General features: G+C 37.6%; 1 protein-coding gene across 6 annotated transcripts in view; it reads right to left on the reverse strand.

Annotated features, from left to right (window-relative positions):
- The window catches only part of STAU2 (staufen double-stranded RNA binding protein 2), a 194234-nt gene that overhangs the window by 44610 nt on the left and 130149 nt on the right, over positions 1–19475 (reverse strand). For all 6 annotated transcript variants that reach the window (XM_075213652.1, XM_075213654.1, XM_075213653.1 and 3 more), the window contains one exon: positions 5618–5731. In XM_075213652.1, the coding sequence (XP_075069753.1) occupies positions 5618–5731 (114 nt within the window). The remainder of the gene's footprint in view (positions 1–5617; positions 5732–19475) is intronic.

Here is a 19475-nt window from a genome sequence, read left to right on the forward strand (position 1 = left end):
AGTGATAGTCAGAGGGTTTGTTTGTCCCAGGAAATGTTAGTTTCTGACATTTTGCTTTTTTTTAAAAAAGAATCATCAATATTGCTCCTCTTTCTAGATATACTCTGTATCTATTTATATCCTGTACACAAATGCAATGTAACGGATAGGTGTAGTGCCTGTGTAGAGTGCGATCACGTTATATTGGGGGTACAGAATCTGTATAGAGTATAATAGAATAATCACACATCCAGTGGTCATTTCATGTTGGGTAGATTTAGTGTCCTATGTCTGTATAGAGTGTAATATATTTGTAGCTTGATGATGTCGTCTACGGAAGAGTTCGTGTTGGGTAGGTTTACTGTTCTATGTCTGCATAGAGTGGTATGGTTTAATAAATGTACCATGAGATTCTGTCCAAAAATGTTGATTTACTTTTAGGTTATAACATAATATATTAACACCAATCAAAATTAACAATAAATAAAGGTTTATATATGACCAAAAAATTCACTGAGTTGTATTTACCTAAAATGGCCACATATATCATCATCACCATTTATTTATATAGCACCACTGATTCCGCAGCGATGTACAGAGAACTCATTCACATCAGTCCCTGCCCCATTAGAGCTTACAGTCTAAATTCCCTAATATAGACACACACAGACAGACAGAGAGAGACTAGGGTCAATTTTTGATAGCAGCCAATTAACCTACCAGTATGTTTTTGGAGTGTGGGAGGAAACCGGAGAACTCGGAGGAAACCCATGCAAATATGGGAAGAACATACAAACTCCACACAGGTCGGGAATTGAACTCATGACCCCAGCGCTGTGAGGCAGAAGTGCTAACCACTTAGCCACCGTGCTGCCCACAAATATATTAAATTTAACAAAACTTACCATCCATTGTATGGACAATCTACTGCGATCAAGCTATATGGACAGAGAATTTCAGTTATATACTGCTTGTTCCTTAGAGTAGTAACTCCTGCCTATACTATATCCTGCCAATAATATTAATAAAAAAAAAAAAAAGCTACACATTTTGGGGATTTGGGTTATAGTAGCAATTCTACTTGTGGGTTCGATAAAACAAACTGAGATAAGCTTCAGGCGTCATCTTCCATTTTTTAGGTTTATCTAATGTTTACCCATTTGGTGGGGTCACATCTAGCTAAGAGGATGTGCCATTAAAACCAAGAGCATTTGATTCCCCAATGCATACAGTACTGAGTCCATGTGGTGAGTGATACGGACATAGAAGAGGGGTGTAAAGAAAATAGGCAAAGCGCTTGATTAAGAAAAGTAAAAAAGAAAAGCAAACATCTGCAGAAAGTACATGAAGGATGAATTACTCAAGCAATTCAATCTTTGTAAACAACCCATGCCACTGTAATGTCTATTCCTGGGAATATACCCATTTACAATTTGGGTGTATTTATCAATTAGGGAAATGGGGAAATTTTAAAAGTTTTACCTGTAACTTAAGCAAGCAAAAATGTAAAAAACAAACAAATGTGAATTGCAAGAAGGATCAAATGCACCCACAAAACATTTTTTTCTAACTGTAAAGCTTTATAAAGTGTTCATAACATTTTCACTGCCATTAACATAATTAACATAATGAGATGCCCAAAATAGAAATAAAGCTTGCAAGTACCCACTGCCACTCAGGTTTTACACATGTGTTACACATTTTTATTAAAACCCACACTTAGTGTAGTGTAATTACTTTCAAATGCTGCAGGACTACGTCATTTCTTCTACTAAAATTAAAATATGGTCAAATTGCTCAAGACTTCCATCCCCATGTCAAAATTTTTCCGCATTGTTGGCTGACATAAAAGTGAAGCTCTAGCTCGCATCCTATGAGATTTAATAACGTTAATATACCTCTTTTATCTGTAACATCAATAAATGACAGGTTTACCATCTGATTCGAGGAATAGCACTACACAAAGGACCTATGTATCAAATATCACTTGTAAAATTCTTAGAAACATCTCAAATTAAAGTAAAAACATGAACTACTGTCATTAGTACTCTGCCCAGTCAGCTGCATCTACAACCATTCAATGAGGGCTCTGTACTTCTAAACCTTTTCTGTGTTTATGTCTCCGTTACAGCACAAGAGGAGAGGAAGTCTCATGCCCCCCACTCGCCCCATTCCCGCAGAGTTTTTCTTTAAATAAAATCAAATTTTAATTTAATCTTATGGACCTTCTGCTATCACCATTGCTAGTGTAAAGAACTCTCAGTAGGCAGTCAAACCAAGAGTGCTACTTCCTGACAACAAAAATGTATATGCAGAAAGTTTAAGGAATACTTCGGCTTAGTAGTGAAAACAAACTTTACAGTCACTTCATCTCTAGATTTTTCTTAGTACTGAAACAAACAGTTTATAAAAATATAAAAAGTATTCACATGTGCAATATAAAGGGTTGTCTATAAGAATGGAAACACACTTTTAAAACTGAAATGAGTAAGGAAATATCAATCCTGTGTCTACATATATGATCTGGGTGTGGTGGTAAACTTTTTAAGGTATGTGGCTAGTATGGCGGCTATCTTGAATCTGGCCATCTTGGATATAACTAACTTTTTAAAAGGGTGTTGTCACGCTTATGGATCACCCGCCCTGTACACCTCATCCCTTATCAGCACAACACAGTGAGGTCATGCAGAGCAGGAGCACATCTGAAATCAGAGGAGGAATGTACGGTCTGCACCACGTGTTCTGTTACGCATTCTGTCTTGCATGTTTTAAAACCCCAGGGATCTTGCTGTGTTTGAGAAAACATTCTAAAAGTTGGTTTTCAACGTTAGGAAAAGCAGGTAAGGGTCCCTTGGGTATAAATGGAGAGAGAAGGGTGAGCTACATTTACAAGGCACATTTTGGGTTTTCCAACCAGCTAGCAAGTTGCCAATAATCAGGAGTTGCACATGCAAGGTGCTGATAAAAAGTTGCAACGCAGCTCAACCAGTCTCTCACAATCTGGAGAGTAGTTGGATGCTACTGAGAGACACTGCAATTTATGACCAGTAAGTGCAATTGTTTTATATGTGTGTGTGAGACACTGGGTCCTTCACTTCAGAGAGGGTGATCCAGTGTATTAGACAGAAGCCTAATAAGCTAGGCCTTTTGTTTCTTTTTGAATAAAACCAGCTGCGGCTAGATGAACTAGAAACCAATTGACTGGTGTGATATCCTTGGCTGTTCTGTCTGAAGTGCAGCTGTCTATCCCAGACAACTGGGCAACTTACAGGACGTTTGCTGCCCCTGAAATTCTGTTACCCTTGGAACCTACCTATTTGTCCTTTCCATTTATAAGAGCCTAGAATAAGCCACCGATTCCTTACACTCAATGGGCCAATCCGTAACAACTCAGTGTAATTCACAATAAGGTGGCCTGAATCACTCAGACCTCTGTGGCAAGATAGAATCACTTCCTTTTTATCGACCATGGTTGGTGTTAGTAGTAAGGCAAGTTCCCAGCAGAGATAATAATTTACAGGCGGAACTAAACATAAAATTAAGGAGGTTCAGCTAGCAACAACTAAGCCAGGAAGAGCCCATTCTCCCATATGTGGTCCACTGTCAACTTCTTTAAGTAAATATTCTGTTTATATTATATTGTGCAGCATTGTGCCCAGTGTAAAGCAATTGCAGCTATAGTTTAGGCAAAAATTAAGCAAAGATTTACATGTAATAAATTAATGGAAAAGAATGGGGTCTTAAATTCATGTTCTCGCAGCCACTTTTTAGACCTTCTTAGTGGCATTTAATTTATTCACATATAATTTCCAAAATAAAATTCATAATTGCAGCTTGGGATACACCAAACCAACCGAATCCTTGTGTGTGTAGAATGCGGAATGTAAACAACTCATTTAACGCTTCTCAGACCAAGCACAAAGGAGCACAATCTTACTTAATGAGACCAAGTAAAAAAAAATACAATAAAAATCACATATTATGCAATCTACCAGAACATGCCATTCAAAGTTCTGACAGTGTTATTTTAGTGCAAACAAGGCAGCCACAGAAGAGATCCTCTCTCTTGAGCAGAGGAATCTATTTGATTGTGGCACGCATGGCTACAAAGAGCTTACAATTTGTGCTTTTTGTAGAGCAATCTAATAATGTTCTTTACTCCTCTATCATAGTTCTCAGCCTAAGTAATTGTATTCTGAAGGTTTAACACATGAACATATATGTATTGTTGAACCAAACTGAACCAAATACTTTATAAAAACAAACAATTTAACTAGAGGTGAGCACACTTTTCAAAATATTTGCCTCTTTCTGCATTTGACTAGAAGATTGTACACATTTTACTCGTGGAATTGGCCTTAAGTTTCCCAGTCCCATCCCACCGCACAGCAGGATCATTTGATAGTTGTCGTCTTAGTTCTACTCATAAATCTTGTGAAATGCGAAGTTAGAAATAGAGTGTGAAATGACATTCATCGAAGTAGAAAAGCAAAAGCGGGACTTGAACAGTGCAATTCCGAAGCACCTGTGCCTAGCTGCCTGTCCTCCGCCAAAGTAACTTTGCGTAAAATGTGACCGTAAGTTTGTGACTGTACATTTAACGCTGCTTCAAGAAAAACATAACGACAAATAACACAAGGAAAATGTTTTGATGAGGCATTTAGTGTGAAACACATGAAAACAAGGACCCAAACTAGAAACTTCAAACTTGTTGGTATAAAAATCATGCCTTGTATTGTAAAGTATGAATCTTGATTATTGGGCTGAACCCCAAAATGTGCTGCATGCTTTTTATATATATATATATATATATATATATATATATATATATATATATAGTTGGTAATAAATCAGTATATATTAGTGAGTGAACAAAATATACCTTGGTTTTTCAGTGTTAAACACGACATTTACAAATCCAATGCTATAAAAAAAACAGCTGAAACAAGGATTGGCTTGAGTTGGGATCTTGTAACATGGGAAAAGGATGGTGTGTGCATGTTCGTTGGGGGGGGGTGAAGGTTCTAGACATCATGTACAAAACAAGGCATGTTTTTCTTGGACATGAAGTGGGTTCTTTTTGTAACATATTTAAATATATATAGCTTTTTCATTTTACATCCTTTAGCTAGGGAAAAGTTAACAAAAATTTTAACAAAAAATATATACTTTTCCATAATATTCTTTTTCATTGGTTACTTGACAAATCCATGGTAACCCCAGGAAATTACCCTGAAATGTATTTTCCCAGTTCTCCTACGTACAAGTGCACATTTTCTCTTCTTGAATATAACATTTTTGCTATTCGCTCAGTTATTCCCTATTCTAATAATCAAACAAAAATGCAGAAAGCTATGACCTGGCATGATGAAGAGTAGAGATATGTTTAAAGTATTACGCTACAATTGCCATGTGTACACCATATGAGCTTAAAACAGAGGGCTTCCCAGTTCCATTTTCATTCAATAACATAAAAATACAATTACATTAGAAATCACTTTAAAATTAATGCAAAACAAACGCACTGGCACACAATTACAGAACGTAGAAACTTCAATTCTGAATTTTTTAGATTTTAAGGTTCATTATGAAGCTATTCTTCTGTTGGGTATAACAGTGGACAAGACACTACTAATACCTGGTCGTGGCTGGTTTCCACAGAGTTGCCAATGCCATGGAATGTCATCTGCACTGGAGACAGAGTCAAGCACGTCAGGAAATCCTTCCCGCTCTGTCTATCTCGGTAATTTACCTACAACAAGAACCAACACACATTAAACAAGGGAAATATATAAAGGCATAGCAACACAACATCATGTTCATATAGGGAAAATGCAAATGTAAATGTAATTATATTAAAAAATAATATAACTAGCAATACAAACTTTAAAACATAGTTCATGCCTAAAATGATACCAAACACTGTATGTGACAATCTGTTCTCAGATGTCTGCACATTGACGGCAGCGGGGGAGAGAGGATCGTGGCTGAGTCATATTAATATGGTGTATAGCACTGGGAGTCTTTGTCCTGAGAAACTGTTCTTATATTTCCGTAGGTAATATTATCTTTTATTTGCAAAGGGTCTGCAGCGCCAACAGGCGAAGTAAATTGTTTAAACCGTAAATACTGCCAACATGATTAGCACCACAGAAATCTATTTATGGTATTGATCATGCACTTTATACATTTTCTTATTTCCAAGACATGTAGAGCTTCTTTTGTACAATGCTACAGGAAATAAAATTTATTGGATGAGCTCTTTATTGGAAAAACAGGCTGAAACAGATAAAAAAAAATAAATAAAAAAAAAAAAAATGTGCACGATTCTGAGCTTTATTTTAATTCCACTAGTAGAACCCTAAACATTACCTCTAGATCTACTTTACAATGTTTATAGGAACACCAGACATATTATAACAACATAAAGACTCAAACCAGAAAGAATCAAAATCAGTAAAACGCCATGCCCGTAAATCTTGTTGGCAGATGACCAGTCAGCCTGTATCTGTCATCTGCGACCATATTAACAGATCACCATGTGATCAGGGTCCTAGACTAGAGTTCAGTTGGGTCTGTCCTCCTTGATGCTCACAATATGTATGATATCATTTCCTAACTTATACAGAAAACCGTAATTTAGAAACCCATTGGCTGCTACGCCTGATAGAATCATTTATTCCTATGCACTGGTTTTCATAGATATTCCCAATTTTAGTTAGAAATAATGGATTGTTGTTCTAATAGTAATAAATGCTCCAAAACATTGCCAGTCAACTTATATAATAAATGTCCAGCACCTCTTATTCTTGCATGTTTCCTTAAAGGATTGTGCTAGAAGTTGTAGGTCAAAGGAAGCTGCAGACTCACCCACTGAATAAATGTACCACTGCAAAGCACTATAGACCAATTCATTATCAAAGTGTCTATATGAAATCTGTGTAATTGTAATAAGCAATGATACAAACTTTTTGTGCTCAATTGCTCCAAGCTAGACTTTCGCTAAAGCCACTTTTCATTCATATATGCGCTAAAAATGTTCTTTCTGGGGATGAGTAGATGTCTTCAGAGGTCTACAAAGGCTCAATAACGTAAATTTAGAGAGGGTTCCTGGTTTGAAATTTGCAGGGTCGGACTGCATTATATATTTAATTATTTCTGTACTAAACATTTTATTTCTACTCTTAATTTCTATAACTCTTCCATATGGAACGTGTTTAGTATTATACAGTCAACGTTCGGCATCTGAACCATTCAGCAAACAGTGACCTTTCATAATTTAAAAATAACAAATGTGAAAGTAACACCAGCTCTGCTATTTATGGTACCATCCCGGGCCAATATGCCAAAAAGGCCTCCGGCAATACCACATATTGACTACGTGTCCAAAGTAATTTTTTATTTTATTTTTAAATGCATTTTAGTATGGTTTAGGGATGGTTCTCCAAATTGAGAAAAATATTTTTTTACCAATAAGCCCTAAATTCCAAGCATGAGATCCCCTATTTGCATGTATACAAGCTCTTTTCATTTCAAATGATACTTAAATTCACCCACGACCCATATAGATTAGGGGTGTGCACTGGGCACTTTTAGTGTTTTGGGTTCTGATTAGCTTGAGGTTTTGGGTTCTGATTTGTTTTGCCAAAACACCTGACGAAAGGTTTTGGTTCTGATTTCGGGTTCCGATTTATTTTTTAAAAAGCATAAAAAGCACTAAAATCCTGGTTTTTGGTTGTTTTCCACTCCTACGCTATTATTAACCTCAATAACATTCAATAACAATCATTTCCACTAATTTCCAGTCTATTCTGAACACCTCACAATATTCTTTTTAGTCCAAAACGTTGCACCGAGTTAGCTTTCTGGACTGCGTAGTGGAGTGGGCCCGGTACCCAATTTGGTACCGGGGCCACAATACCTCCGCCTTCAAATGGTCTCAATTCCACTGCACAGCTGCCTGCTCCTACATCCTCTGCAGCATATACAGGGTGTAGTTCGAGCGTGTCAATGCCTCTTGTTTTTGACGATGACAGGTAATTTTCATTAATTTTGGATTTGGACCCAACACTGAATGTAGTTGATACGCATCTATCTGGACTGCGTAGTGGAGTGGTGGCCACAATATAATCACCCTCAACTGGTCTGAATTCCACTGCACAGATAAAAACAAAGAACATAGTATTAAAAATGGCAGTTCCCCTTTTTTGGAACTACAGAAACAAAGAACGTAGTAATAGAACTGGCAGTTCCTTTTTTTTGGAACTACACAAACAATGACTGTAGTAATAGAACTGGCAGTTCCTATTTTTTGGGAACTACAGAAACAATGAACATAGTAATAGAAATGGCAGGTCCTATTTTTTTTGGACTGCAAGAATATATTGCTCTATAATATTTTTTATACTTTTTCAATTATTTTTTTTTAAATATTTTTTAGAGATTCTTTTTTTTTTTTTTTTTTTAAAGATTTTTGGCTGCTTAACAAATTGCTATGGACTTATCAGAAACAAATACAGAACAAAAGCACCACTGGACTCAGCAGCACAGACACTGGCCAAAGCACCACTGGAATCAGCAGGACAGAGCACTGGAAAAAGTACTACTGCACTCAGCAGGACAAAGCACCACTTGACTAAATAAATCAGCAGGACAGAGCACTGGACAAAGTACTAATGCACTCAGCAGGACAAAGCACCACTTTAGTAAAGTTATCAGCAGGACAGAGCACATCAACCTCCCTCTTCACTAACCACAGGGAGAATGAAGATGGCGGCCGCGAGCGGCGCATTTATGAGATCCGAGTCTCGCGAGACTTGGATGTCATAGCCTCGGTTTGGCTTCATTTGGCGCCCGGAAGTTCCCGAACAGTGCTCGGATCCCGTCGGATCCGCACTGTTCGGGTGGGCTCGGATTAGCGAAATCCGAGCCCGCTCATCTCTAATATAGATCTGAAGGTTCTGTTGTCTGATTTTGTTCTCTAATGTCCCTGGAGCCACTGGATTCCTACTTCCAGTACATGCTGACTGATTTCTGGGGAAGATTAGAAACCAAAATGTAGGGAAACAGATGCCAAGAAAATGCACGCTCCTATTGAGGAGAAAAAGCCCCCAAAACTACAGAAAATTACTGAAGGTGGATAATTACTGCACCCAAGATAAGGATATAATTTCCACGTGGATTCTGGTCACCGTCATGGACCCACAGTTTTGCTAGTTGGGGGGAGGGTTAGGTAGCTAATGTTTAGGTCCACCTATTCTTTAAACTCTAAAACAAATAGATATCATTTTTGTAGCTGTCAGGGAACTACTAACAAATTAGCAAAATTCACTTTGAGCTAGCAACTCAGAGACGTCATTGGTTCATAGACGGGGGCAGCGTCCTCTCTACCTATTGTCCCATGTCTGTCTACTGTCTGACTCCCTCGTATGTCCAGTCATGTATTTTTGCTGCACTCTGTGTGAGTCCCCATAGCATCGCTCACACTCATCTGTGCGACTTATGTGTATCACCTCATCTATTTGTTACTTGATTCTGTATTCGGCGCTACGGAATCTGTGGTGGTTTATAAATAAATAATAATAGTGAAATGATAGAGTGATTTTTCTCGATCAATGATGCAGCACAGATAGGCTACTTCCACTGCATGCCAATGATAGATGCACTCTAATGGCGGCACCTGTTAAATACCTGCAATATCAAGAGCAACAGCCTCTCTCCTGTGGAATAAATGCAATCTTAAATGCCTTTATTTTAGCCAAAAATCTTTACATTTCCTTCAGAACAGTTACATTTCTACTAACGGACTGGACTTGCAGTGTGTTCCTCTTCTGGCAGGTAGCAGAAGAGAGTGGACAAATGGAATATTAATACTCAGAGTACTTCTGAATTACTGATGAAGGTTTCCATTCCCACCAGCTGTGTCTTATCAGCCTTGACCCTCTATGTATCACCTCTCTTTTTATCAGTCCCTGCCCACATAAGAGATGATCATGAATATAGATGTGCAGCTGTATATACCAGGGAAGGCTTGATGCTGACAGATTAAAGCAATAAAGGAAAGCTAGGTCATATTTTGTAATGTACCCTCAAAATTCCTCCGGGTTCTTCTTTTTTTTTTACTTTTAATACAGTCTGTCTGACACAACTTCAAGCACACATTTCACAATGGCACAGCGTGATCCCAGCAGTACAAAGCCATGTAGCTCTTCCTTTGTGTGTCCAACATTAAAGCTGAAACCTAGTCAGATCATTCCTAACATATCAATGGTAATCAATCAGACTTTCTTTAAAATTTTTAATTATTTATACTCCATTAATAATAGATTGCGGCCATTTTGAAAACGATATTTTATTGCTCCTTAGTTTTTCAACATAGTTAAAGACACAGCAGAAACCTAATTAAAAGGTTTTAAATTCTACCGTTTTAAAGTCTATTAGGATTCCTAAAACTATTATCTAAGTCAGTGCTTCTCAAACTGGGATGAAGGGGTTCTGTGAGAGAAAAATGTGCAATGGTGAAAAAAAAATTTGTCACTGCTAAATTTGTATGTACAAATTAAAATTTGTGTGGTGACATTCAACACGAACCATTTTGTCATTGTTATTGTGCGGACAATTCACCCCACACCCACCATTGCTTAATAGAAGACTCTTAGTACCACCCCTAATGACTCATCATTAAGCAGTGCACGGAATGTTCTATGTCTCACTTCAGCACGCTTTAATTTCTCCACCTTTCCACAGAAGCAGATGACAATGCCTCACTACAGACAAAGGAATACTTTGTTTTTTACCCACTACTCAAATATATATTGTTTTGTTAACGTAGCAGAAACTTGTAGCCCAGCTTTGGAGGGAGGTCGGAAATGGACAGGTGAGGGCTTAAAATAGATTGAGAACCATTGATATAACTAATAAGATCATCATTCAGGCCCCCACCCCACCACCATGTGAAAGTGGCAAACTGAAAAGTTATGCCACATAGGCTGCACTGTGGGTTTAAATCACTCTCAAACGTAAATGTATCAATCAACGGTTATCTAAAATCGTCAGGATTTAAAACTTTGCAGTCGATATTTAAAACAACAACTATATTAAAAGCTAAGCCCGGTGGATTGGCTAACACAAAATTAAGACACAGACACAAAGCAATCAGAAAACAAGAAATCAGAAACAGCCCACTGAATTTATCTGGGTGACAAAATAACTATAGAGTTGGAGTTCTGCAGTCAACTAGGTAACAGAAGATTACTTACCAGCCTCATCAGACAAACCAGAGAGCCCTGAAACTTATTCAGTTTAGTCCAAGTCCCTCTTCCATATGGCTCAGTCCTAAACCTACTAATAAAATGTATACTAAGTCTTCCGATACCCTAACTGATGAAGCACATAAGCCAAATTACTTGTGACAATTTACTAATTCTTAAGACAATAAAGATAACACGACTCTAATACAGTGATGGACAACTGGTGGCCTTCCGAGGCCTCACCTGTGGCTCCCAGCTCCTTCCTGCTTTATTGTCAGGTTTGCCCGTTATAGTTTGTAAAACTTGTTGTTTCTCATGTAACCTTTTAAAGCCTGTCTGAATAAAACACACAGCAACTAATCAATGGGGCTAGATTATGCAGAAAATAAATGATACACCTTACACCATTTTACCAACTGCTGCAAATAATAAATGTTCTTGAAACAAAGAACAAACAAAAATCCATTGCCAAGTTCTCATTAATTATGACTTAATTTTAAAACACAGCATAGGAAATAAATACCATCTGTACCAAGAGTCTGAATAATTAGTGACTTATGTTTTAGGTGCTGCTGACCTTCTAATACTATTATGTAATAGTCCAAAATTAAGCCCCAATCTGAGTATTTGATCCCTGCTTCATCTGTATGTGGCACCAGCTCCCGTAATCAGTTCTTCTGTGAACAAGGCAGAGTCTGCTATGTCCGCTTTACACCTGCAACATGACTACCCACAACAACAAACTAACTGTCTTCACAGACTCACAAGGAGCAATTCACTGCATACATGAATACCTTTGGTATCAGAGTGAACTCTAATCTTCCTATTACTAACATGAGAACCCCAAACAAATGTTACAATTATGATGAAACGTTCCAATAAAACTTTATAACTTTTATATTGAGCCAAGATTAAAGCCATTCACTGGAGCACCAGTGAGCCTCCCAGTAAGGATCAAAACTTGACTGCCACCGAAGCATCAATGAAGAAGATAAAAATATGGCAACAGTTCTCAACAGCAGACTGCCAAATCTTATTAAAATGAATGAAAAAAACCCCAAATGAATCTTCACCATAAACTCTTTGGTCAATCTTACATAAGATATTAGGCGACTTTAAACCTATAGTTGACCTGTCTAATCTTGAAAACATCTACTGCCATGCACTGTATGTAAGGTTAGGTACACACTGGTGCGTTTTTGACCAATAATCGGCCAAATCATCCGACATTCGATCGTCCAGTCGGAAGTCGGGTTAGTGTGTACAGTGACACAATGGTCGAAAGTCATTCCAAAGTGTCGAATGTCGGCTCATTTGGTTGGTCGTACTGTTTAATATTTTCCGATGAATCGCCTAACGATCATGTAGTGTGTATGCACTCATGCTCACGATCTCCATAGAGTTTACAGAGTCGGGCTCTTTTCAGCCAATGCTAGTGAAGAATGTCCCGGTAAATAAATATAGAGAGTGCTGTAGAAGGAATAATTCATTTGTTCATTCTGAGACAGAATGTTTCGTTTCAGAGTCACAGAAGCTAACAAAATTCATTAGGACATGTGGATAACTATAACAAGACCGTTTTAATCAGTGTGACAATGTGACAAGAATGAATGAATATTGTGCTGTCATTCTCTGAAAACTTAGAGCACCAGATGAAGAGCACAGATCTGAAGGTAAATCATGTCACTGATCAGACCTTCAGTCATAGGTACAATCGTTTGAGATAACATGTCAGTCGGAAAATTCTTCAGTGTGTACCTAGCCTAAGGCAACTTTCTTTTTCAGTAACATGATAACAAACCTTCAGATCTGAGATATTTTATGTAGGTAACCTAAACTCCACTGATAGCGTCAAATGTGATTCCCGGAAAATCCAAGTGTAAGGTAACACTGTTTTTTTACTTACAATTGGGATATCAAAAAGATTAGAAATCTCACAATTTAAACAAGCTAGGTGGCCATGTATCCAAAAACTGAACCAGCAACTAAAAAATCATCCAAATAATGTAGCATCCCACACCCAACCAGTCAAGAATAAACACCCCATTGTAAAGAAAAATCAAACAACACAAAGGAAAAAAAAACCCAATTGAAATACATTTGTCAAAGAGAAATTGTTCTGGCAAGATGAACAGGTAATAGTTTGAAAGAAGATTTAATATTTTGTTTTAGTCAACATGGTTCATTGGCCAAAGCAAGGAAAATCATGTGTATCTCACCATCCAACATTCAAATTAAATTATAACTATCATTTATTTATAAAACAGAACAAAAATCCACAGTACCATACGGTGTGGAAGTAGACCATATTACAAACACAGAGGACCAACAGGCAAAACATTTTTTTAAATATGTTGCAAAGAACATGCAGGACGCAAGATACAAGGGCACACAGTGGAATGACATGGGAGCAGACGACAACAGGAGGAAGGAAGGACCATGCTCATCAGAGCTTACAATCTAATGGAAAGTTCAAAAAGCTTGCAGTCAGTTATTAAAAGATAATGGAATGTCTTCATTCTCATCAGCTTTTTCATCATTTTTAGCAATAAAATTTTTCGTCTTAATGCTAGGTGAAAGGTGGTAACCTAAGAGACAGTTCACAGACTAATGCATCCTGCAGGAAGCCCTTTGCAATTCCTGAATGTTATTAAAAACAGATGACACAGCCTGAAGTGGAGAACTTCAGGAGACACCAGACTTGATTCAACAGTTCTCTGCTCACAAAATTACAAATTTAGTATTAAAATTACACAAAACTTCAGCTAGAGAGCTCACTAATTCACTAAGCTATTTAATGTTTATAAGTATTCTCAGCTACAGCAGACATCTCCACTTCCCCTGTTATGGGGAATATAGTATATTGTCAAAGACTGAAACGGCCAATTCTTGCACTGTTGGAGATAGATCTATAGGACGCTTCTTGTCTGTACTCCGTAGCATAAGAGCCGCTTCTCTGCCTGTAGACCTCCTTTCTGCAGGCTCTTACAATGGTGAATGCAATGTCTTCTGTTTTCCTTAGCCTTCTTCCCTGCCCCCCTTGAAGGACAAATGCCTCCTCTTCATTCACTGATGCCAATACATGATTATCTTCCATATTACAGACAGGCACAAGGTCCTCCCTGCAGACACCATCTCCTCTCCTCTCCGCCGGCCCCTCTACTGCAGCAAGTGATGCCTAAAGAACTGCATCAACGTTAACGGCAATTTGAGCCAATAACGGAGGGACCCCTTAAAGTAGTGGTTTAAATATCGGCAATAGCCAACGTGACCGGATCAGGTTGTGCAGCCACAAAGTCAATTTGGACCTGCAAGTTAGCTCCAAGAAATGGCAATGGCAAGAAGGGAGCTTGCAATGAATCCCTTGGTACCCCTATTCAGATTACAGGGACCATTTCCATAATCACAGCCAAGCCTGACTAAAAATATTGAAGTCAGTTGAGCCAATAGAGAAGCCAAGGACAAAGCTAGGCTGGGTTACCCGATAAATCTTGCAGTTTCATTTAATCAATAATTTCCTGCAACATGTCTTCCAACATAGTTTGGTAAACTATAAGCTTCCAATTAATGTACTTTGAGATCACTACACAGGTGTGAGATGCCATATGCTCCTCTGTACTCTCTGACGTCCTGAGGTCACGCAGCATAGTGGGGAAAACCCTCTAGTTTATTATTCTGTAGAAAATTACTCTAGTCAGTAGTTTAGTCATTTCTAACGATGAGACATCTTTAACAATTTTACCAATGAAAAAAAAAAAAAAGTCCAGATCAGCATGCCGATTCAGTGTACACACTATACACATTTTACAAGATTTACCTTCAGATCTGTGCTGTTCATCTGTCATAACCGTCGGCTGAAAAGGTCCAGACTCTGCACACTCCATAGAGATCTATGGACACTGCTGGTCCTGAGTGCGCACACACACACACACTGCAGAATCTAATGACATTGTTCCATCGTTTAACGTCATTTTTAGTCCAGTTTAAAAATCAAATGAAACGAGACGATGAGCTTTAGAACGATAACCATTCATTGTTGGAGTGCACATACTAATGCGATATTGGGCCAAACGGACATTTATCGTGTGATTGGCACAATTATCGGCTGAAAATACTGTAGTGTGTACACAGCAGTAAAAAAGTCAGTACTTCCCTTACTGAAGAACTGTTAGAAGACTGTACACTTTGTAGATTCCATCACCACCCAATTTCCATTTTTCCCTCCAAGAATTTTCCAATTTAATATTAAGCGCTACGGAATATGTTGGCGCTATATAAATAAATGATGATGATGATGATTCACCAACTGCACAGTACCATTTACCTTGTTTTGTACACAATCCACAGTATCTGGTCTCTAAATATCAATTGTTTGCATAACTAACGCCTAACAAAGAAGTTGTGTTTAGAGATCTGCACATCAATCACAATTTCTAACCCATTAACTGACCAACATGCGCATACGTCTGAACTAGTTGTTGGGCTGTCAGTGAACAACAAAGTCTAGAGCACAGCATCATTGATTAGGCAACTACTGGGGAACAGAAAGTAGAAATATTAGCTGAAGGCTGGGAAGAATACACCAGGCTACTGCTAAAAGGAAACAAGTTGTAGACATTTATTAAACCTGTAGGTTAATAGAACCTGTGCGTTGAAGACATGTACAATAAACTCAGATATTATTTGTGAAATTATTTTTCATTTAATACTCTGGTCTTTGAATTCTGGATTAGCATGAACATTTAGAAACTTTTTGAGATACTAATACCAAACATTATAAATTGCAAAAATAAAGTCCTGCAGCTATTAGTGGCTCATGTACCTAATTTCGCTAAATTACACAAACAAAAAATACAAAACAGTATTTAAATCTTAAAAATTATTTGTTACCTAATATTTCTTCTATGCAATGCAATTAAAGGCGATTCCTGCATTATCACCACTAACTATGTACCCTACAAACGGCAACACTTTGTTAGCAAGTACAAAACATCAAATATTTAATGGTAATTCATATTAAAAAGTACTTTGCTCTTTTGATAACAAGTGTGGTGTAACTTGATCATATCTCCAGGAATGCTATTGTTCCTCTAGCTGTCTTGGCAATGAATTCTTTCTGTATTAATCTACATTTTCTGTTTTCATGTCAGCCGATTAACGGAGATAAATCAGCATAATTAAAAAGGAAAAAAAACAAACAGGCATGAGCTCTAGAGATTTGGGCTCACACTGTGAAAGAAACCCTGCCTGGCCAAAGCTTTGCACCACCTATATTCACTGCTGCACATTTAATAAGTGAAAAGAAAAATGAGATGGAGGGAGAGGGCTTGTGGGGTCAGACAGCATCAAATACATGGTCTAACAAAGTGATGTGTTTATTCCCATATACAAAACTTGTTGGGCAGATACAGACAACAGCGGGAGTCTTCTGTGGTAGGACAGAAATACATCAGGCAATAAAAATCCTGAAAGCAGTCTTCACAAATCTCCGGCATTAAATGGGCAACACTTTGGAGTATGGACAAAAGATTAATGATGCTTTTTAATGCTTCCCCAGAATTTACACAAATCTGTAAATGCCACAGGAATAATGAGAAGATTTGTGGCACATCCTTCCCTTGTAAATAAAAATGTAACCACTAATTCATTGGGATAAGGCAATTAAACTGTAATTCTTCTACTGATAGTTAAAGTCAAAAGCAAACAAACCGTAAATGTTCTTCAGAATCCCCAGGTATTGTAGTAGTGTGTGCATTTGTACATCAGACCTCAGGGGTAGAGGATTAGAAACTTTCTCACAAAGCCTCACACAGCTGTTCCAAAAAACAGATATGGTCGCTCAAACCATTGTCCCATGGCAAAAACATTCACCATGGAATAGAAATACCACACATTTACTGATTTAAATATTTTACAATGGAAAATGTGTATCGCCTTGTGCACCTCAGGTCAGAATGGTCCTTAATAATAATAAAATAATCATAAATAATAAGTATCAAACACACATTACCAGCAAGAACCACGGCTCACCAATATTAAAAATGCAGTGGTTACTTGTATGCCTTCCATCATTCAATGATGTGTGACTCAGCCATTTCCTTCTATTCTGCATTTAAATAATATGTATTGGTCTCAGATTAAATAAGGAGAGCCATGCCAAAGAATGAACCACCAGTGAGGCCCACTGTCTAATATGGAGGCTAACAAAAGACAGTAACTTGGAGGGAAATAGATATACAAAGTAACATTGAATCTCGCTACAACAGGAAATCTTTGAAATATGCATTAGTGACTGTTACAATATACCATTTACAGTAAATTATAACAACTTGGACTGTAGGATTAGTGTCCTTTAAAAAGTATATTTAAATTGAGAACCTGAAACAGTTTGGATCTGAAACAAAAGCTAATTACAGCTTAAGGCCATTGGGTGAAAAAGTATTTGTATTACTGGAATACGTTTCATGTACATTCTTGGATTGAAAGTTACAAGATAACAGGAATGTTTAAAACTTCAATACAGGGTTAGGAAATCATTGCTTTACAGAGCTTGGTGTGAGCGGTTGCCCAAAAAGAGCTGGCAAGCCACAGGTTGTCTTGGCAAACCGTGTTCTCTTTGCAAATGTCAATTCTTTATTAGAGGGAGTGTAGGAAATCACGAACTTGACAATCGCAAACCTATGAATTAATTCCAGTTAGGATGCGTGTATAGTGTGAAGTGCTCTACTCATGAATTTGGAACATCTGTTCAAGAAAGGGCTCACGAATATGACTATTCCCAGAGAGAGACAACAAAAGCCATCACTGACTTCCAGCCATGGATTATGAAGTGATGGTTCTTTATGAGGAATCTGGTGCCAGCACATGGGATTTGGAAGTGTGTGGCAATATGTAAGCAGTGAACAAGGAAATAAAAACATTTTGAATTCTATTTCTGTTCAAACCAAACAGAATGTTATTTTCCACTACCTAACTAAACAATGATGAGGACCCGTCACCCACCCAGTCTTATGATGTGATGTTTTTCCTTTTACAACATAGTACCTTATGTAATGAAAATCACCTCTCTAAAAAACAAACAAAAAACAAAACAAAAAAACACCAACTGGGCTGCTGGGATCCCTGTTTGTCCACAAAAGAACATTTTATTCAGCAAGTTATACTTTCTCTGATGCCACGGGGCTGTAGAACAATAGGTATAGAGGAAGCCGGCCTGGGAGCAATGTCTCTACTCTGACTGCCCTACCCGCCAGCTATTAGACTGTACTACACTTCCTCACAGGCCCACTTCCTGTTTACCTCGCAGTTCTACAGCTGTACAGGCTGAGCAAGCATAGGACGTGAACAGCGCTTGGAATAAAATGCTCTCCCTCCAGGGCTATTTTTCTTTTTGCTCACTACAAAGAGCACAAGTATAGAGGAAAAAAAAATGTATGATCTTGAGGCAGGTCCTCTTTAAAGGAAATAGTTAAAATATTTTAAGAACTTTAAAATATATTTCACTAAGGACAAAAAGACATGGTTTGTCTACATGTATTGTCTTATTTGGACTACCGTGTATTGTTCAGGTTTCTCTAGAGAGCAATTTTAACCATTGGATATTTCTAGAAACAATGACAGCTAAAGTATAGACTAAAATGAATAATAAAAACAATAATGCAGACCATGAAAAAACACAAAAATAAATAAATAGTCAAAACAATGCATTTTTTCCGTAACATAAATCACAAATTCTCATAATATTAAGTATACAATATCTACACCATTAAAGCAGCCATTAAGTTAGCAAATAGTGGGCTGAGCCAATATTAATAAAAGGGCAGGCTACCAAAATCAAGTGACATCACTGTGGAGGCAGCCATCTTGTAGGCTGAACCAATATACAGCCTATTACTTTACTAGAAGAATCGGTGTATTTTCACAATCTATTCAGAAGTCATTCTTTTATGGCTATTTTCCAGCCAATAAAACTTCAGTTATTGTCTCATATTCACAGTTGTGAAAATAAACCTGTTCATTCTAAGAGTAATTATGCACATAGATTAAAAATGAAGACTGGGGAAAGGAATGTTTGTAGGTTATTAATACTTAATCTCTGATGATGCAAAAATAAAGTGTCTTGAAAATCGACAACTAAAAAAGAATGCACATTATGCATAGGAAAACCTCACACCAAGTCTCCTCTACAGGTAAGAGGAGATACCCTAGAAAAAGGGGGTAGGTACCTGTGATGGACCTGCTCACAAA

Source organism: Mixophyes fleayi, chromosome 5 (genome assembly GCF_038048845.1).
Source record: "Mixophyes fleayi isolate aMixFle1 chromosome 5, aMixFle1.hap1, whole genome shotgun sequence".
In the NCBI taxonomy this organism is placed as follows: domain Eukaryota; kingdom Metazoa; phylum Chordata; class Amphibia; order Anura; family Limnodynastidae; genus Mixophyes; species Mixophyes fleayi.